The sequence below is a fragment of the Salvelinus fontinalis genome, chromosome 34 (genome assembly GCF_029448725.1).
Source record: "Salvelinus fontinalis isolate EN_2023a chromosome 34, ASM2944872v1, whole genome shotgun sequence".
In the NCBI taxonomy this organism is placed as follows: Eukaryota; Metazoa; Chordata; class Actinopteri; order Salmoniformes; family Salmonidae; genus Salvelinus; species Salvelinus fontinalis.
In genome coordinates, this window is record NC_074698.1 from 21377426 (window position 1) to 21399167 (window position 21742).

General features: G+C 42.5%; 1 protein-coding gene across 1 annotated transcript; it reads left to right on the forward strand.

Annotated features, from left to right (window-relative positions):
* Positions 1-739: 739 nt before the first annotated feature.
* LOC129833487 (zinc phosphodiesterase ELAC protein 2-like) lies at positions 740-9099 on the forward strand. The gene is made up of 23 exons (XM_055898128.1): positions 740-1268; positions 1393-1443; positions 1530-1600; positions 2703-2767; positions 2867-2993; positions 3164-3310; positions 3808-3863; positions 3952-4010; positions 4100-4172; positions 4287-4399; positions 4515-4613; positions 4746-4884; positions 5047-5132; positions 5353-5474; positions 5710-5806; positions 5927-6065; positions 6174-6212; positions 6318-6427; positions 6533-6632; positions 6759-6879; positions 7384-7462; positions 8097-8241; positions 8580-9099. Exons 1-23 carry the CDS (start codon positions 937-939, stop codon positions 8823-8825), a joined length of 2616 nt encoding a protein of 871 aa, XP_055754103.1. The 5' UTR covers positions 740-936; the 3' UTR covers positions 8826-9099.
* Positions 9100-21742: the final 12643 nt, after the last annotated feature.

Consider the following 21742-nt stretch of genomic DNA (forward strand, 5'->3'; position numbering starts at 1 on the left):
AAACTATTGCGGCATAAATAGTGGAGGCTGCCACCAATGCTCCTTATAGGACACATCACTGCACTATATACTCCTCTGTAAACTGGTCATCTCTGTATACCCATCGCAAGACCCACTGGTTGCTGCGTATTTATATATTTTTATATATACCCTATCTGAAATATCTACTGCAGCCCTCATCCTTCACATACAACACCCGTTCTGCCAGTCACATTCTGTTAAAGTTCCCCAAAGCACACTCATCCCTGGGTTGCTCGTCTTTTCAGTTTGCTGCAGCTAACTTAGCGACTGGAACGAGCTGCAACAAACACTCAAACTGGACAGTTTTATTTAAATCTCTTAATTCAAAGACTCAATCATGGGCACTCTTAATGACAGTTGTGGCTGCTTTGCGTGATTTATTATTGTCTCTACCTTCTTGCCCTTCGTGCTGTTGTCTGTGCCCAATAATGGTTGTACCATGTTTTGTGCTGCTACCATGTATGCTGTGTTGTCAAGCGTTGCTGCCTTGCTATGTTGTTGTTTTAGGTCTCTCTTTATGTAGTGTTGTGATGTGTGTTTTGTCCTATATTTATATATTATTTTTTAAATGTTTAATCCCAGCCTCCGTCCCCGCAGGAGGCCTTTTGGTAGGCCGTCATTGTAAATACGGATTTATTCTTAACTGGCTTGTCTAGTTAAAGGTTGAATAAATACAAAATAAGCACACCAACGTTCGAGAGTGTGATGAAGACGTCATCAATCTACGCCGGAAGAAACACAGTTGAGCGTCAAATCACATTTCTCAACCGCTGAAGTCCTGACTGAATGTTTATATTTCAATGATAAGTGGGCTGATAGGTAAAATTATATTTCCATAAAGATTATGCTATGATTATGGATAAGTTTTGTGTCTTGTACGACCAACAGAACTGATTTCCATTAAACATTTTTAGTATGACTAAAGTGTCTCTACACTGTAAATCTATTGCATGGCTATTTGTGAGACACACATCTACGGGTCGCCTACAAAGCTTCGCATGCAGTGAACATCGTTTCCCCCTGATTTTCCCGTTTCTGCGGACAATGTCTACGAACACAACAGACAACCAACATCTGGGATCAAAGAAACCCAGAACACCCAAAGAAACATTGCGACATGTGAGGTCTAGAGAACAGAGGAAACGTGGAGTGGATGTGCATGGACCAGCCACTGTCTACGCGCAGGTCGTCGGGGCAGGGAGCCGAGATAATGGCGCATCACTTTATGTCTTCTCTGAGTTCAATAGGTAACTTAACCAGAGAACATGAGTGTCTGACAATTTGTTGTAACATTGCCAAATATATTTGTATTGTGGGTATCAGAAAGGCACTTGGCTGCAGCATATTTGTTTACCCTTTTTCCTCTGGAAGGTACCTATTCAACTGTGGTGAGGGAACACAGAGGCTGATGCAAGAGCACAAGTAAGTTGAATTGCCTCCTGTCAATGCCTCCTGTCAAATCTATAATTCAGTCTCGGCTCAATAAATCTCAATGTTCCCCTTGTCAGGTTAAAAGCTGCTCGCTTGGACAATATTTTCCTCACTAGAATGAGCTGGGAGAATGTTGGTGGTCTATCAGGTAAGTTGCTTGTTATTCTAGCCACTTGACATCAAGTCAGTAATGTCAACCTGGAAACAACTGTGCATAGTTAATAGACAGATCAAAGCTTACTGCATGATTAGCCTATGTCACTGTGTACTGTCATGTGAAAAAGTAAGTACACCCCATGGAAAGTGGTCTTTTTGTTGTTTTTACATATTTGTGCACATACATTTGAGCTAAATTCCAACCACATTCATTGATAAAGGTAACCCAATTTAACAAATCATTTTTTTAAATTGTTTGGCTGCAATGCCAGATGCCATGTTTGGCTAAAACAAAACACTGCCTTTGAACAGAAGAACCTCATACCAACTGTAAAGCATGGAGGTGGTGGCATTATAGTTTGGGCCTGCTTTGCTACCTCAGGGCCTGGCCAGTTTGCCATTATTGAGTCAACCATGAATTCAATATTGTACCAGAGATTTATTGAGGAGAATGTGAGGCCATCTGTCAAAAAGCTGAAACTAAGCTGAACATGGATCTTGTAACAGGACAATGATGCAAAACTACAACAGAATGGCAAAAAAATAAGAAATTGAGGGTATGGAATGGCCGAGTCAAAACCCAGATCTCAATTGTGTCAAAACCCAGTGGGGGGACTTGAAGCGGGCTGTACATGCAAAACAGGCCCTCATACATGACACAATTGAAGCAGTACTGTAAAGAAGAGTATGCAAAAATTCCTCCCAGTGGTTGTAAGAGACATAGACAGTTGCAAAAAATGGCTGCATGAAGTTATTTCAGCCAAAGGGGGCAACACCAGCTATTGAAGCTAGGAGTGTACTTATGTTTCCTGCACTATGGAATTGCATTTCTGTCGATTTTTGATGAATAAATGATTGCAAAGTATAATCTTTCTGTGTCATTTGTTAAATTAGGTTACCTTTCTGTCAATAGTGTTGAAGTGAAGATTACATAGCCATCTGTCCAAATATGTACAAAAAAAGACCACTTTCCTGGGGGTGTACTCACTTTTTCACATGACTGTAGATAGACATAGGTCAAAGGTTGTTGCATGCTTAGCATATGTCTCCGCGTATATCCTTAAGTGTGATAAACGGTGTACTCTCTGGTTTAGGGATGATATTGACACTGAAAGACACTGGTGTCCGTGAGGTTGTTCTCTCTGGACCACCACAACTGGTGAGTGGACATTGTAGCAGTACAAAAGATTGTCTGTTATGAGTCAACTGTTTTTGTGTTATCCTGAGTCTAATATGTCATTCCCTCCTCTTGATCTAGGAGAAATATGTGAATGCCATCAGAGTATTTTCTGGACCACTGGAAGAAATCAAGCTAGCTGTTCGACCATACACTGAGAAACAATACACAGATGACACAATGACAGTTAGTCAAATACCAATATTTGGTGAGTACTAGAAATCACCGTTGTATTTTTTTTTAGCATTGAGTAATAAACTGTTACTCATACTCTTTATCTTAAAGCATATTAAGTTTATGACGGGTAAAATAGTGAATATTTGTGTTCTCATCCTGAAAAGTTGGTAGTTGACACTCTCTTAACCCCAATTATACCAGCCCAGCTCAGAGAGGACGGGCCAAAGTGCTCCCCTAACTCAGGGAGGAGCAGCCCCTCCAGTAGTCCCCAGAGGAGGGAGCTGTGGAGGCCGGAAGACTCTGAGGACACCAGCACAGACAGCAGGAAGGAGAGATCAACCAGCCCAGGTAAGACTAGGAGCTTGTGGGCTCAAAAGCCCAGGCTGCGCATGCTCTGACTGTTAGAAAGCCTTGGGACGTTCTCAGGAAGATGATAAAAAGAGGTGAAGTACGGTGGAGTCTACATGGAAACTAGTGTCGCTAATCAAACCAATCAAGTATTTTGCTAGGATGGAGCTCCAAACAGGTTGTGTTTCTGAAAATGTTTCTGACTTGCATAAAGCTAGCTAGCATAAGATACAAAACAGACTGCTAAAACTTTGTACGACACAGTAGGAAAAGAGATATGCACGAATAAAACAAGGAAAAACAAAAAAGAAACACAATGAAATGCCTCTCCTGAAGGAAAATATAATTTATACTTCGAGCCAATCAAATGCAAGTGTTAAACCAGGCAGCGCTCCCATTCACATGCAAAATCCAGCGCTATCAGGGGCATCAGTACCCTAGTTCAAGGATGTTGAGCTCCAAAGGACACCAATTCTCACATTGCATTTTCATCTCAGGTGGAAAAGCAAGAGCAACAAGGGATCCTTCTTTAGTTGTGGCATTCGTTTGTAAGGTAAGAAACACAATCTCATTGTCTCAGTGACATACGGAATGATTGCATTTTGATGTAATTTATGTCAAATTTTCTCTTTGACTTGCAGCTTCATCCTAAGAAGGGGAACTTCTTGGTTGCTCAAGCAAAAAACCTTGGATTACCATTGTAAGTTGATTTTTCAATACAAATTCAGTTTTGCCTGCTCAACAAACTTGAGCCAATTTAATGACTTTTTTGATGCACTTTCTCCACAGAGGCACTGCAGCTATTGGTCCTCTCATTGCAGCTCTGAAGGATGGGAAAAGTGTTACCTACAAAGGAAGAGAGGTACTTCAATTATATTTGGTTGATTGTTAGGGCTCTGTAATTTTGGATTAGCTATGTAAATGTTAGATCCATTTCGTCCTGTTGTCTGATGGTATCCTGATGGTTGTCCTACAGATCCATCCTGAGGAGGTGTGCACTCCCACTGATCCAGGACCAGCCTTCATTGTTGTGGAGTGTCCCTCTGAGGAGTTTGTTCAACCAATCTGCATCCATCAGCAGCTGAGCAGGTAATGGCCTGAGCGAAGTTGGCCAAATGTGTCAAAGGCTGCTTCTGCATCCCGTGTCATTACTCCTTCTTTAGGAGATAGTAGTTAAGTTCTGAGTTATTTGTCTCATCTGCAGATACCAACGTGGAGGAACAGAGGACCCTGCTGTCTTAGTAGTCCACATGAGCCCTGAGTCTGTGCTGAAAACAGATGAATACAAGCAATGGATGGAAAGGTACAAAATCAGCCATATGTAATACTCAGTTTCAGACTGTTTACATATTCCATATTCTGCAATTCACTTGTCTCTCTGTTTTCTGTTGGTCTTTCTACATGTTTAATGTTTTTGTGTGCTTTTGTATTTTAGGTTTCCATCTACCACGGAGCACCTGATCCTGAATGAGCAAGTTTGCACTGTTCACAACGTCAGGAGCCACAAGATTCAAACTCAGCTCAATCTGATTCATCCAGAGATATTTCCAGAGCTCCAGCACTATAAAACAAAGGTAAGTTGTGAAGTGCTAGAACTTTAATTATTCACCATTGTAACCTGCTGTTACACAGAGATAAGCGTGTTCATTTGGAAACCTTTTGTAGCTTGCGTTGTATTGTGCTAATCGCTTTCTACACTTGTTTTTGTAAAAACTTCTGTTATTGATCTTCTCAAGGAGACCCAGGCTGCCCTGCATGTCCCCAATGTCAGAGCCGAGTGTCTTCTGAAGTTCCAGCTCAGACCCAAGATTGAATGGCAAAGGTGAGTCTGTCCTTCAGGCCACAATTTACCAGACATTAGTCTGCACATACAAAGGACTGCTTTGTCAAAGAAAACCATTTCAGATGAAACACTACTTTCAAGTGTGGCTTACTATTTCTTCTATGATCTTATAGATGCCAACACTGTCAAAGTCAAATGAGAGCGTCGCTGCCCCTCAGCACTATGTGATGTGTGCTCTCTACTGTTTCTTATTCATCAGAGATGCCATCCCCACTTGTGACACTGAAGAGTTTGTGAAAGAGGCTGCGGAGGCCCCTAACTTCCTCCAAGAAGTGGAGGAGTGCAAGCGGTTCCGTACGACTGATGCTGCAGTGCTGTCTGGTGAGCCCTGCTCTGATACAGGTCAGGCTAGAAGCCCAAGGGGAGATGTTACATTGCTCAGTCCAAAGCTCCATCAATTTCTCTTTACTCCTCTTGAATGGAGTTGCAAACATTTCACTCTGGCCATTTAAGAAAGTAACAGAGTTTAGTTTCCTGTAGTCCTTTTGTCGGATAGAATATCATAGTTTTACGTCTGAAATTTCAATGGCATAGAAAAATGCTGTGTTTCTTGCAGGGCGGACAGAAAAATACCCAGAGGTGGTCTTTTTAGGAACTGGATCGGCTCTTCCTATGAAGATCAGGAACGTTAGTGGCAACTTGGTCAACATCAGGTAATGGCCCTCAGTTAGACTCGAGTTACTTTAAAAAATCCTTTAAGATATGTCTGCGTGAGGTAGCCAGTATAAATGTCTGTCTCTCTCTGTGTTTATGCCATATCCCATCTCCTTCAGTGCCACTCAGTCAGTGCTGCTGGACTGTGGAGAGGGCACCTTTGGCCAGCTGTGCCGACACTATGGGGACCGTGTGGACGAGACACTGGCAAAGATCTCAACCGTCTTCATCTCTCACATGCACGCGGACCATCACACAGTAAGGATTATTCTTCCTATAAATATTTGTTTATTACAGAATTATAGCATATATTCTGGAATAAAGTCATTTCAAATCATTTTTAAAGAATATTACTTTATTTTGCAGGGATTGTTGAGTTTGCTGTTTCAAAGGGAGAGAGCCTTGGTCAGTAAAGAGTTTCCCTTTTTCACATTTTAAGATGAGTCCTGATTAATTCATGCAAAATGGAACACTTTAATGAATGTTTATCCTTATCTCTTTACCGTTCAGGCAACTCTTGGGAAAGCCTTCAGCCCCATCTATCTGATAGCCCCTGTCCAGATGATGACCTGGCTCAACCAGTACCACGACCACTGTGAGGAGATCCTCAGCCATGTCAAGTATGTCAGGAAAGACACGTCTTACTCTGTTGAATTGATGCTTTCAAACCTGATGATATGATGTCCATCGTCTCTAATATTCATGTATTCTTGACTATGTTTCAGCATTGTCCCTAGCAAAGTCATGTGTGAGGGGGCTGAGGTGTCCAAGTTCAAAACCAAGGCATTCATCCAAGCACTGCTGAAGAAGTCTGATTTAGCAAAGGTATGTGGAGACTTGAACAGGCTGCTTCGTGGTTCAATAAGACTCATAACACTCTTGTTAGGTTCAACGACTGTTTATTGAGGCTATCGTCAAAGCTTAAATACATATATTCTGTTTCTCTCATAGTTCCAGACTTGTCCGGTGCGTCACTGTAAGAATGCCTTTGCCTGCAGCATCACTCACCAGTCTGGCTGGCAGCTGGTCTTCTCTGGGGACACAATGCCCTGCGATGCCCTCGCACATATGGGTCAGTACCAACAGTTCTCATCCCCAATTGTGATGTTTGTACAGCTCCCAGAATTTGTGTGATGTGAAAAGATTTACACACTCGCTATAAACCACACTTGTGACGTCCGGATCAAATGGTAAATACTCACCAATGCCATTTGATCTGCCGTTACGTGTATAAATGTCTGGCATCATTTACCAGATATTGCTTAATGCTATCGATCGGTTCCAAAGTTCGCTATGAATCACAAGGTCTCCCACATAGTTCCTGTGGGATCCCACTTCATTGTCTCTTTTTAAATTGTTCAACTGGATGTGATCCAGCTGAAGACTACCAGAGAGAGCCTGGCTATATCCCATGCCTGTTCATTATAGAGGCCTGGGTGTGCCAGACAAGCAGGGCTGGTTGATGGTTTATTACACAGAGCTGTGTGATTGATTTCCTCTGGGAGAGGAAGAGAGGCTGGAAGTGCTGTGCCATGCAGCAGTCGTGTGATTCATGTTTGTCATTGTGTTTTCAAAGGAAAGAATGCAACTTTACTTATTCATGAAGCCACATTGGAAGATGGATTGGAGGACGAGGCTGTGGAGAAGAGACATAGGTTAGTAGATGGATCTAGTATGGTTCTTCTCTTCAGAGGTGTCCTTCGTTATTCTATTAGAAAACTATCTTTCTTGGGCTGGATTCAATCAATATCGCGGAAGATCCGCATAAAAACATTTCCGATTGAGTCGACATATGCAGTGTTTACCGTGAATGCAGTCTCCACAAACGAGGAGACATTGCCTTTACATTTCAATCGAGCCACAATGCATATCTTCCGTGATACTTATGTGATACTGATTGAGTCCAGCCCTAAGTGTGAAAATATGACATGCATTGAAGGAGGTAAACAGAAGTAGACTAGTGCCATTTTTCAGCTGACAAAGAAACTCAAGGAGCTTTTGAGAAGTCAGTCATTTTTAGAGGGCATTGTAACTGCCTGCATTCTTCTCTGAGATTGCCATTGATTTTTGGAACTCCGTATTGGAGGTAATGAAAGCACTTCTGCCTTCCAGCTGGAATTTCAGTGACTTTGGTTAAAGAGCTCCATCTCGCATTGAAAACAACTTGAAAGTCATTGAGTTGAACTGAACAAACTCTGTATAGCTTACCATGGGGTTAAGTCTGGTAATTACTGTTAGAATAGCAGCAGAGTAGCATCATGCTTCTCTGCTTGCCTCCCAAAATGACAGTACCACCTCCCAGGCCATCGGTATTGGCATGAAGATGAATGCTGAGTTCATCATGCTGAACCACTTCAGCCAGCGCTATGCCAAGATCCCCCTCTTCAGTGAGGACTTCAACGACAGAGTGGGAATATCTTTTGACCACATGAGGGTAAGTGGGTGGTGAAGGGTGCACTTTAGTCCACTTGTTATGCATAGCAACATTGAAATGTTTATGCGGGTTCTGCACATCTGAAATGTACTTTCCCACTGGATATGTGTAGCCTCAGAATGAATTAGGATCATGATTCACTACGGTATGAGCAGACAATGTCCCTAGTCCAGGTAGAATACTCTGGGACAACTTCAGTTTAAATCTAGAGGTACCATTTTAAGGTAACGTTCAGAATGTGTTAGACTCCCATCAGAGATACATATCCAGCTGCCTCAGAGGAGGCTGGGTATGTTGAAAGACCTCTTGAGTGATCTCTCTTCCCTGTCTCTCCTCAGATTCGGTTTGGAGACTTCAGAATCCTACCCAGACTCATCCCGCCCCTCAAAGCCCTGTTTGCCGAGGAGATCGGAGAGATGGAGGAGAGGAGAGGGAGGAGGGAGCTTAAACAGATGAAAGGAGTCATTGCTGAAAGCAACGAAGAGCAGAGGACACCCAATGAAGGCGAGACGGGCAAAGGTGCCAAACGAGAGCCAGAGGAACCAACACAGGACGTGGGAAGTAAGAGACTCAAAACAAACTAAGACCCTGACCATAGCTTTGGGTTACACCAGAGATTAGTGGAAATCAAATGACTTATTTTACTGAGTTTGCTTTATTTACATTTATTTTTATGAGAAACTTGCATGAGGGATGCTCTGTAAAATAAGAGATTTTAATTTGGCTGGACTGGCTGCCTTCATCGCTTGTGAATAAAGAATTTCTGTTTTTCCTGTCATTACCATTGCTGTGTATATAAAACATGTAACTAACATAGTCTTTGATTTTGCATTTAAAAAGTAAAGCGATGTCAATCAAGCTCCATGGTATTGGCCTGTTTTCTAGCAACATATTGTGAACAACTCATACATCCTTTATGTCTTATTAAACTACACCCTTAAAAGTTGCATCTGAACAAATGAATTTAGTGAAGTTGTCACACATGGATGAGTCGTATTACATTGGACTGATAGTCATACATAATAGTCATACAGCACCATGGTCACTCGTTGCTTAACAGTTATTGGCAAAGGTTGAGGTTACATTTCATCATAGATGATGGTCTAGGAGTGCTGTGTGATGGTATGAATATCATACAGCTTCACGAACTAGATGAACTGTTCTTTTCCTTTTTGTAAATCATTTATATAAAATACACAATGTGCTATTGTTCTAGCCCTGAAACATGAATAATTCAACAGTGATATCTGTCAAAAACAGTCCTGATCTTTCAGTGAGACAAGACCCCCTAAAGCACTGTGCTAGCAGCATGCTCTCTCTGTGTGACAACTCTGTTTTGATGTAATATTTATTGCAGTAATCAGAATAAAGTTAGGACACTTTATATACCAATTAATGGGGCTACTGCAACTTTACCGACAGGTGGAGTTGCAGCTGACAGTTCACTCTAAATGGATCCCTATCAGAGGAGGCTGGTGGAAGGAGCTATAGGAGGACGGGGTCATTGTAATGGCTGGAATGGAATGGTGTCAAACACATCAAATATATGGAAACATGTTTGGAAACCACATGAAAACACGTTTGACTCCATCCCGAAAATTCCATTCCAGCCATTACAATGAGCCTGTCCCCCTATAGCTCCTCCACCTGTTGCCTCTGATCCCTACAGTATGTACAAAGAATGATGGATAACTGAGTCCCTGTATCACAGCTCTTTGTCTATACCAGAGAGCACAGTAGGCTATACTCTAGTGTGATGCAGTACTGTCCCTCCACATGGTGGCTGTATTGAGCTGTCATTGTTTTATTATTCTATAGATGGGCCAGCAATGACCTTCTAGAAGCTGTCTGAGAGAGGAAGGGCCACAGCCTCACCACCTTCCATTTCAAAGACCGTTTACTGGCCAGTCTCTCAAATGACATGAAGTGTTGACTGTAATCCACTCTAGATGAGATCATTTGCCTTCACTAAATGCATCAACTAAATCAAATCAAATTTTATGAGTCAGACAACAGGTGTAGTAGACCTTACAGTGAAATGCTTACTTACGAGCCCCTAACCGACAGTGCAGTTTCAAAAAATACAGATAAGAATAAGAGATAAAAGTAACAAGTAGTTAAAGAGTAGCAGTAAAAAAAATAACAATATATACAGGGGGGTGGCGGTACATAGTCAATGTGCACGGGCACTGGTTAGTTGAGGTAGTATGTACATGTAGGTAGAGTTAATTAAAGTGACTATGCATAGATGACAACAGAGAGTGGCAGTGGTGGGGGGGAGGGGCAATGCGAGTAGGCTGGGTAGCCATTTGACAAGATGTTTAGGAGTCTTATGACTTGGGGGTAGAAGCTGCTTAGAAGCCTCTTGGACCTAGACTTGGTGCTCCGGTATCGCTTGCCGTGTGGTAGAAGAGAGAACAGTCTATGACTAGGGTGGCTGGAGTCTTTGACAATTTTTAGGGCCTTGCTCTGACACCGCCTGGTATAGAGGTCCTGGATGACAGGGAGCTTGTCCCCAGTGATGTACTGGGCCGTTCGCACTAGCCTCTGTAGTGCCTTGTGGTCGGAGGCCGAGCAGTTACCATACCAGGCAGTGATGCAACCAGTCAGGATGCTCTCAATGGTGCAGCTGTAGAACCTTTTGAGGACCTGAGGACCCATACCAAATGTTTTCAGTCTCCTGAGGGGGAATAGGTTTTGTTGTGCCCTCTTCACGACTGCCATGGTGTGCTTGGACCATGTTAGTTTGTTGGTGATGTGAACACCAAGGAACTTGAAGCTGTCAACCTGCTCCACTGCAGCCCCGTCGATGAGAATGGTGGCGTGCTCGGGTCCTCTTTTTCCTGTAGTCCACAATCATCTCCTTTGTCTTGATCACGTTGAGGGAGAGGTTGTAATCCTGGCACCACACGGCCAGGTCTCTGACCTCCCTATAGGCTGTCTCGTTGTCGGTGATCAGGCCTACCACTGTTGTGTCATCAGCAAATTTAATATGGTGTTTGAGTCGTGCCTGGCCGTGCAGTCATGAGTGAGTGAGAAATGTATATGCTCTCTTGGAGCAGCAGGTAGCCTAGTGGTTAGAGCGTTTGGCCAGTAACTGAAAGGTTGCTGGATCAAATCCCGAGCTGACAAGGTAAAAATATGTTGTTCAGCCCCTGAACAAGGCAGTCCCATAAGACTTACCTCGTCAGCTCAGCCACTGTTCCCCGGTAGGCTGTCATTGTAAATATGAATTTGTTCTTAACTGACTAGGTTAAAATAAAATGCCTGTTTTCTCTTAGACTTGCCTGTCTGATAACTATTGTAAACAGTAGTGTAATGCCAGAGTTTTCTTTCCCAGCTCTTTGGTGTGAATATGTTCACAGAATTGACTGAGGTTGAATTTGCATTGGTTTACTAAAACCCCTACAGAGAACAGCTGAGGCCAGTCATGATCCTCTGTCCAGTGCTGGCCACTTTGTCTGCATGTCCCTTGGGTAACATTTGCATTTCAATTGGGTATTGATCTTTCCACATTGATCATTCTCCACCTAGAGGACTAGATCCAGCATTAGGTGGTTATCTCAGACTTGTTGTTGTGTTGCCATTTGAAGGGCCAGTGATAATTCATGATGTTGGAACTGCCCAAAGTCTGTTATCCTACTTTCCTTTCAGATGATTGGTATCATTTTTTGTTGTAACTAGGCAAGTCAGTGACAGTCTAGGAATGGCAATCTAGGAACAGTGGGTTAACTGCCTTGTTCAGGGGCAGAACAACAGATTTTTACCTTGTCAGCTCGGGATTCGATCTAGCAATTTTTCGGTTACTGGCCCAACGCTCTAATCACTAGGCTACCTGCCACCCCATGATGCATTATGTGGCATGCCTCAGAGTAGTGTCTCCCCATATGATTTGTTTAAACGGAACTAGAAAACTGAGATATCAAATATACTCTGGGAGTAAGAATTTAGTCAATATCTCTGTGTTATAATTTTGAGCTCATTTGAAGTATTGTATTTCTGAGTCTGTCTGGAGAGGTATAATACTATGAGCCTAAGACTACACGATGACATCTTTACTCTTGTTCCCAAAATACGAGTGCATATGAGATTTCCTAACCTGTTAATTGTACTCCCAATACGTTTCTATCAGGTTGTCCTTGAGCATTTTGTGAAACAGCAACAAAAAAGGCATTTCTGAGTGGGTAAGGGTGTGGCATACATATCAAGAAGACTCCTTCCTTTTGTAGATAAGACAAGTGCTTTAACTCTCAGTTGAACGTAACATGAGTGTTTTTCTGGGCTTAGTGGGCTCAACGGACAGGTGATTATCGTATTTTCTGGAGTGTGAAGCAGTCTGTTGAAGAGTCAAAGCTTCCAGGCCCAGTCCATTAGGGCCCATTCTAGTGACAATGGCCCAATCTATCTGGGGGCACCTAAATCACAAGCAGTGGGGCAGAGAGTAGGCTAAATCTCTCTCTCACAGCTTTTGCTGTGACTAGAATTCGTCAGACAGAAAGTGACCGTGAAGATGTACTGGATCTGCAGTCAACATTCGCAGTCATTGCACGTATATTTAAAACACCGATAGTATGAAGCTTCCGTTTTAATTGTATCATTAATTTGCTAGTCTGGTTGTTTCTGTCTGTACATTGAGTTTTTTTAGCGGGACAAAGCCCCCTAGTGGGCCAATTTGGCTTTGGTATTGACCCTCACCATACAAGTAGTTTTAGCTTTCTCTGAGAAGCATTTGCATGTTATTTCTTTGGCAGATGTGCTGTGTTTGCCTTTCTTTTTCATAGTGGTTATATGTGGATATGGTTTAGGCCCTCAAGGGATTATTTCTAAATGAAGTCTAATAGAGGAAAGAAGCTTCTCCATCATCTCTGCATTCAACTATCTTGTCTGGAGACTTTATCTACCCAACATAGCCATAGATAAAAGAGAATGTCATTCAAATATAACATTGTCAAACAGGGAGCCACTTCATTGTTAATGTTTGTCATTTATTTTTGTCTGGGAGGGGAGACGGCAGACGTAAACAGAACGGGGCAGGAGGGCAGCCTCCAATCAGATACACCTCTGCAGACTTGAATGTCGCCTCAGTCCAAAGTCAATTATGCAGCCTGCTCTGTTCTCTTCACATTTTCTGCCTGGCTGCTGATTCAAAGAGGGGCCCTATTCTCCGCCAGAAGAAATCAAAGTGTGAGATAATCTGAGGGGACTTCTGTGAAATTCGATGACTGAAGAGGGACCGGGACTTTAAGCCACTCCAATTGGAGGTTACGGTTCTGGCCAACTCATCACAGCTCACCTGGACAGGTCAGTAATTGTGGGCAGACGGCCATCCCTGGCGACTCGCCTGAGACCCCCACATGACTGTCACTCAGCCGTCACCTCATATCGAGCTCTTCATCTCCACTCCTCATCCTCTGTCATCCATCTATTACCCTCCGTCCTACTCCGTCGATCCTAACGCCTGAGGAAGATCCAACCTGGACCTATCTAGAACCCTCCCCTGCAAGGAAGAAAGAGGCTGTGAAATTGAGATCAGAGTTCCAAGCCAGATCTTTGATAACTTTGCAACATGGTGAAAATAGATGTTTTGACTTTTTAATGCTACACAAAGAAAAGACAAGAGAAAGAAGGTGTGTATAAGGGGTCTCTGCATGACAGAGGGCATTAGTATTCCACGTAGCAGGGCCAGGATCGGCCTGTCTTCCCCACGACGAAGCTGCATTAACAGACTGTCTGTAGGAGAAATCTCAGGAGACATGAACAACACTGGTGTTACCTGGCCCTGCATGTGAATGAAGTTGGATTCTTCCCACGCAGCCACGAACGACAGGGTGCTCTTACATTCCCCAGCAGTAACCCAACAAAAAGCACCTGCCGCATAAATGCTAAGCACAGGAGATTAGAGGGGCAGGATGGGATTGCGGATGTGCTGGCTTGACAAAGTTTCAGATTTAGAGAGCACATTTGCATAAAATGACTGACTGCCATAGAAGGTTTAGGTGGATGGACTGTAGCATTGATTTCTTATTCAAACCCAAGACTGTTGGGAATATATGATGAAAGAATGGCCAGCAGCCAACAGTGAGAGCAGAAAAGTGAATAATTTCATGGTACTTAGTACACATTGTACGACCCCTTTTTGCCCAAGGTCCATTACAGTAGGTAGTGATGGAGGATGTATTTCTATCAATGTACACTTACATAGTATTCTAAACAAGTCAATCAAATCATGTCCTTAATTTACTTATTAAATCCTTTGCCAAAATACCACTTTATTTGAGCTTTATGATTTAGAAGACCAGAGAGATCAGATGAGGCCCCTTTTTTTTAATAGAAAAATTCTGACCGTGTGTGGCTGAATTCTCTCTCCCTTTCTCCTCCTTCCCTCTTTCTCTCTCCCTTTCTCCTACTTCCCTGTTTCTCTCTCCCTTTCTCCTCCTTCCCTCTTTCTCTCTCCCTTTCTCCTACTTCCCTCTTTCTCTCTCCCTTTCTCCTCCTTCCCTCTTTCTCTCTCCCTTTCTCCTACTTCCCTGTTTCTCTCTCCCTTTCTCCTCCTTCCCTCTTTCTCTCTCCCTTTCTCCTACTTCCCTCTTTCTCTCTCTCTTTCTCCTCCTCCCCTCTTTCTCTCTCCCTTTCTCCTCCTTCCCTCTTTCTCTCTCCCTTTCTCCTACTTCCCTGTTTCTCTCTCCCTTTCTCCTCCTTCCCTCTTTCTCTCTCCCTTTCTCCTACTTTCTCCTACTTTCCTCCTTCCCTCTTTCTCTCTCCCTTTCTCTCCCTTTCTCCCTGTTTCTCTCTCCCTTTCTCCTCCTTCCCTCTTTCTCTCTCCCTTTCTCATACTTCCCTGTTTCTCTCTCCCTTTCTCCTCCTTCCCTCTTTCGCTCTCCCTCTCTCCTACTTCCCTCTTTCTCTCTCCCCCTTCCACTTCTTTCTCTGTCAACATTGTTTCAAAATTCAAAGCAGAAGACGCCTAATTTGAATGATCTTGCAAGGGGGCCTAATACTTTTTTGCAAATCCTTTGCTTTTAACGAAAAACGCTGTGCATTGAGTGGAAAGCTTTTAATACTGCTCTGACGTTGACTTGCTTTCTCAGTATTTGAGTGATCCCTAAAGCAGAAGCATATCACTCTGTCCCTAATGACATTGCCATGGACTTCCGTTTTTGCATGGTGAATAACCACTCTTTAATATCCTATTTTCAAAATGTCCTGCTAAAGTTTCAATGTACCCTTCAAAAGTAAACTTTCTCTCTGTTCAGTAATAATAGCAGTCAGTCCAGTTTTCCATCAATATTTAAGTGTCTTTTTGGAAGATGGTATAGTTCGTTGTTGACACTGTAGTGTAGTTAGGGCTCCCTTGCTGTTGATAATCCTGATAATACTTTCACACCACGACTGCGATTGTGATGCATTTCTCATGCCTACCTTATGGTAAGAGAGGTGTAGTGGGGTAATATCTGATATGTGTATATTATATACACACCTCACATGCGACCCATAATAAGACTATGCACTTAGCCTATTAAATGTATTTATCTGACTCCATAAAGAGGATTTAGAAATATGCACAAAACTATAGTTGAGTTACAGTAATAGGCAATCAAGAAAGGTCTAAGAATTTTCTTTCAGAGGCAAATAGATTTATCTAACATTGTAAAATGAATTATTACATTGTACAAGGCATAAGCTTAAGTTACAACGCATTAACAAGCATTACAAGGCATTACCTAGGCATGAAGATCCTAGAGTTACCAAAGCCAAGCATGAACATAACCTTTTCTCAATAGGGGTTGCTGTTGGGACTTTGTAATATTTACGTTCCCAAATTAAACTGCCTCGTACTCAATTCTTGCTCGTACAATATGCATATTATTATTACTATTGGATAGAAAACCCTCTCTAGTTTCTAAAACCGTTTGAATTATTTCTCTGAGTGAAACAGAACTCATTCTGCAGCACATTTCCTGTCAGGAAGTGAGATTTCTGAAATCGAGGTCCCTGTTCTGAGGTCAGTTTATAAGTCCCCATGTAAGCTATGGGGCTACATGCACTGCATACCCCTTCCTCTAGATGTCAGTAAGCGGTGAGAATTTGAATGGAGTGGATTGCACCATCTGGGCCACTATAAAGGTTCATGGAACGGAAGTACCGTTCTTTTCAACGGGGCATCTGGCGCAAGGGGGACATCACAATGGCGTCCTGCAAAAGCTTTCGTTTAGCAGTTCTATATCTCCGGTCATGTTTTTATCCATTATAGGTGTTAAAGACATCATAAGGTAGTTAATTTAAACCGACTTATAGCAGTTTATATCAGTTTATTGCGATTTTCTGGGATTTCTTTGTCACGCGCTTTCACGAGTTGGACACCTCTCCAGTGGGTGGCTATCGTTAGCTGCTATTTCTACAGGAGAAAAATATGCTAAATATGCACATTTTCGAACAAACTCTATATGCATTGTGTAATATGATGTTATAGGACTGTCATCTGAAGAATTCTGAGAAGGTTAGTGAAAAAATTAATAGATTTTGGTGGTTTATACGTTATCGCTATTTTTGGCTTGAATCAATGCTGTTGTGATGTTTGCTATTGTGGTAAGCTAATATAATGCTATATTGTGTTTTCGCTGTAAAACACTTAGAAAATCTGAAATATTGGCTGGATTCACAAGATCTGTGTCTTTCATTTGCTGTACGCTGTGTATTTTTAAGAAATGTTTTATGATGAGTAATTAGGTAATACACGATGGTCTCTGTAGTTATTCTAGTTGCTTTGGTGAGAGTTGTGATGGTGGCTGCAATGGTAAACTATGATTTATACCTGAAATATGCACATTTTTCTAACAAAACATATGCTATACAATAAATATGTTATCAGACTGTCATCTGAGGAAGTTGTTTCTTGGTTAGTGGCTATTTGTATCTTTATTTGGTCGAAATTGTGATAGCTACCTATGCAGGAAAAAAATGGTGGACAAAAAAAGTTGTGTCTTTTGCTATCGTGGTTAGCTAATAGATTTACATATTGTGTCTTCCCTGTAAAACATTTTAAAAATCAGAAATGATAGCTGGATTCACAAGATGTGTATCTTTCATCTTTCATCTGGTGTCTTGGACTTGTGATTTAATGATATTTAGATGCTACTACACTCCTCCAGCAGGCCACAAATGTGCATGTGTCTGCTCAAACGGTCAGAAACAGACTCCATGAGGGTGGTATGAGGGCCCGACGTTCACAGGTGGGGGTTGTGCTTACAGCCCAACACCGTGCAGGACGTTTGGCATTTGCCAGAGAACACCAAGATTGGCAAATTCGCCACTGGCGCCCTGTGCTCTTCACAGATGAAAGCAGGTTCACACTGAGCGCATGAGCACATGTGACAGACGTGGCAGAGTCTGGAGATGCCATGGAGAACGTTCTGCTGCCTGCAACATCCTCCAGCATGACCGGTTTGGCGATGGGTCAGTCATGGTGTGGGGTGGCATTTCTTTGTGGGGCCGCACAGCCCTCCATGTGCTCGCCAGAGGTAGCCTGACTGCCATTAGGTACCGAGATGAGATCCTCAGACCCCTTGTGAGACCATATGCTGACACATGCACATTTGTGGCCTGCTGGAGGTCATTTTGCAGGGCTCTGGCAGTGCACCTCCTTGCACAAAGGCGGAGGTAGCGGTCCTGCTGCTGGGTTGTTGCCCTCCTACGGCCTCCTCCACGTCTCCTGATGTACTGGCCTGTCTCCTGGTAGCGCCTCCATGCTCTGGACACTACGCTGACAGACACAGCAAACCTTTTTGCCACAGCTCGCATTGATGTGCCATCCTGAATGAACTGCACTACCTGAGCTACTTGTGTGGGTTGTAGACTCCGTCTCATGCTACCACTAGAGTGAGAGCACCGCCAGCATTCAAAAGTGACCAAAACATCAGCCAGGAAGCATAGGAACTGAGAAGTGGTCTGTGGTCACCACCTGCAGAATCACTCCTTTTTTGGGGGTGTCTTGCTAATTGCCTATAATTTCCACCTTTTGTCTATTCCATTTGCACAACAGCATGTGACATTTATTGTCAATCAGTGTTGCTTCCTAAGTGGACAGTTTGATTTCACAGAAGTGTGATTGACTTGGAGTTACATTGTGTTGTTTAAGTGTTCCCTTTATTTTTTTGAGCAGTGTATTTACTTGTGACGCTATGCTAGGCTATGCTAGTCAGCTTTTTTACTGGTGGGGGTGCTCCCGGACCCGGGATTGGGAGGAAGTAGAAGATAACAGGCCTACTCAAGCCGAAGGCCTGGGTAGTTTACAAGAGAAGCATGCATACAATCTTAGTCCATGGGCAGGATATAGGATAAGAGGCAGAATAAATGCAGTTAATTCCATTTATAACATTTGAAGGTGTGACTCTTTCTAACCAAAACCAACCACCATTGATCAATTAAACGATACCTAGTTACAGTAACCTGATCACCCAGGCCCAATCTCCACAGGATGTCACAGCATCTAAAGGCATGTGTGTGGGATGAGACATTGGAGATAAGGCAGAATTGCTAAAGACTATAAAACCCTTTGCATAGACCAGTTAGAGTTCACCCTGTCCAGATACAAGTTACCACAGAGATCATACATCCATATAGATAGCATCAGAGTTATCCTAAGGGGACAGGTTTTAGATAGATACCAGACATGGAAGCACTAACACACATTTAAATAATCAGTCCTCTGGTTACTGTAACAGAGAGATACATTTTGGCTCTTCAGAGGGGGAAAGGCTGACTAGTCCTTGGGCATTGTCTTTTTTGTTTTGTTGGGCCATTTGCCATGCGACCGGAGGTGACAGACAGCACATAAATTAGGGACGCATCTACAGAGGCACTTAACAGAAATGGATGGTCTATGCTCTTGCATAGTTTATTGATTCATTATGACATGAGTAATGGGCAGTAAGTTATGGTAGAACATATTACAGTCTCATCTGGGATCTGTTGCTACAGTATCATGGATATCATTACCTTTTTGGGTTACAGTGAAACCGTTGTCAACTTATGATTCATTGCTTTATGTGTCTTCCAGCCTCCAAGACAGTGTAATAAGGTATTCGCATATTGCACCCGTGACCTGGGAGAGCCTTGTGTTTTTTGACTACATGCTGTGAAAACACCTCGTTATCCATCTTCCCTCTTCATACCAGCAGATCAAGACCAGCCTCGCCAGTGAAGAACTGTGTATCAGTTCTTTAACAGTAAATTGCCTGTCTTGCAAAGTTGTTTTAAAAACAGCTTGTTGGGTTAAAATAAAATCTAAAATTCCCAGGACCATAAATACAAATTCCATCTAGACACCGTTGCCCTAGAGCACACAAAAAACTATACATACATCGGCCTAAACATCAGGGCCACAGGTAACTTCCACAAAGCTGTGAACAATCTGAGAGACAAGACAAGAAGGGCCTTCTATGCCATCAAAAGGAACATAACATTTGACATACCAATTAGGATCTGGCTAAAAATACTCAAATCAGTTAAAGAAACCATTGCCCTTTATGGTTGTGAGGTCTGCGGTCTGGCTCACCAATCAAGAATTCACAAAATGGGACTCCAAATTGAGACTCTGCATGCAGAATTCTGCAAAAAAATATCCTCTGTGTACAACGTAAAAAACAAATAATGCATGCAGAGCAGAATTAGGCCGATACCCACTAATGATCAAAATCCAGAAAAGATCTGTTAAATTCTATAACCATCTAAAAGGAAGCAATTCACAAACCTTCCTTAACAAAGCCATCACCTACAGAGAGGTGAACCTGGAGAAGAGCCCCCTAAGCAAGCTAGTCCTGGGGCTCTTCACAGACACAAACAGACCCCACAGAGCCACAGGACAGCAACACAATTAGACCAACCAAATCATGAGAAAACAAAAAAATGATTACTTGACACAATGGACAGAATTGACAAAAAACAGAGCAAACTAGAAGCTATTTGGTCCTAAACAGAGAGAATAGAGTGGCAGAATACCTGACCACTGTGATTGACCCAAAATTAAGGAAATCTTTGACTATGTACAGACTCAGTAAGCATAGCCTTGCTATTGAGAAAGGCAGCCGAAGGCAGACCTGGCTCTCAAGAGAAGACAGGACATGTGCACACTGCCCACAAAATGAGGTGTAAACTGAGCTGCACTTCCTAACCTCCTGCCAAATGTATGACCATATTAGAGACACATATTTCCCTCAGATTACACAGACCCACAAATAATTTGAAAACAATCGATTGGGTGAAATACCACAGTGTGCAATCACAGCAGCAAGATGTGTGACATGCAACCAGTGAAGAACAAACACCATTGTAAATACAACCTATATGTATGTTTATTTATTTTGCCTTTTGTACTCTAACTGTTTGCACATCATTACAACACTGTATATAGACATAATATGACTTTTGAAATGTCTTTATTCTTTTGGAAAGTGTAATGTTTACTGTACATTCTTTATTGTTTATTTCACTTTTGTTTGATCTATTTCACTTGCTTTGGCAATGTAAACATATGTTTCCCATGCCAATAAGGCCCTTAAATTGATATTAAAATATAATATTGAGGGAGATAGAGAGAGGAGGGGGAGACTCGTAGAAGTTGTGTGGCCAACACTCAATGCCAACTATTGAATTAGAGATTTACCACACACTGAGTCTGTCTGGATGTGTGCTGCATAGAATCTATTGAGAGATAGCTCATTTCTGTTCAGAAAAAGGAAAGCATGATTCTATCAGTTTAATCTCAAAAGGAGAAAGAGGCATACATAGAAACGCCTTACAATGCATTCTGTGTTAAGACCAGTGGTTCATTTGTATCACCTTGTGGAAGGGTGATCTGATTCCAGATGCAGTAGCAGTACTCATCTGAAGACACGTCTGGGGGAGTTTATCTGAAAAACAGTTCAGGACGGGACAGATTCAGTAGAACAACTGGCAGTCTTTAGGAGTTGCATTATCTCTGCTTAAAGTGTATGTACATGTACTATTTGCGTGTGATACAGTTATGTGTGTGTTTGTGTCAGATGTGGGTCCAATAGGGTTACCTTAGAATACACAGAACTCCAGCTAAAATAGCATAAGATGTAGCAGGCTGGTGGTGTTAGCATGCTCAACTCCCACTGGTGGTTGTGGGACAGACAGCTACACTCTTAGATAAAAAGCTGCTATCTAGAACCCTTTGAAGACCCCTTTTTGGTTCCAGGTAGAACCCTTTTGGTTCAAGGTTCTACCAAAAAGGGTTCTTCAAAGGGTTCTAGATAGCACCTTTTTTTCTAAGAGTGTTAAAAAAAGGTTATATCCAGCAGATCAAACAAATGTCTCCGATCTCTTCTTCGGCACAATTACTGCAGGTGGTCCGGCGCTACAGATCTCATTTTGTCAGATCTCAGCACTTAGAGCTCACTAGCCTTCCGCTTGCACGTATCCCTCCCCTGCTTTGATTTCCCTGTGGGCTCATATGTAGTCCTAACACATGCGTGGGCCT

Excerpts from the sequence above, each read along its gene's own strand:
- LOC129833487 (XM_055898128.1), top strand. The coding sequence starts at position 937 with ATGACTAAAGTGTCTCTACACTGTAAATCTATTGCATGGCTATTTGTG. Across the intron at positions 1,269-1,392 it reads GTCTTCTCTGAGTTCAATAG|GTACCTATTCAACTGTGGTG; the intron begins GTAACTTAACCA and ends TTCCTCTGGAAG. Across the intron at positions 1,444-1,529 it reads AGGCTGATGCAAGAGCACAA|GTTAAAAGCTGCTCGCTTGG; the intron begins GTAAGTTGAATT and ends TCCCCTTGTCAG.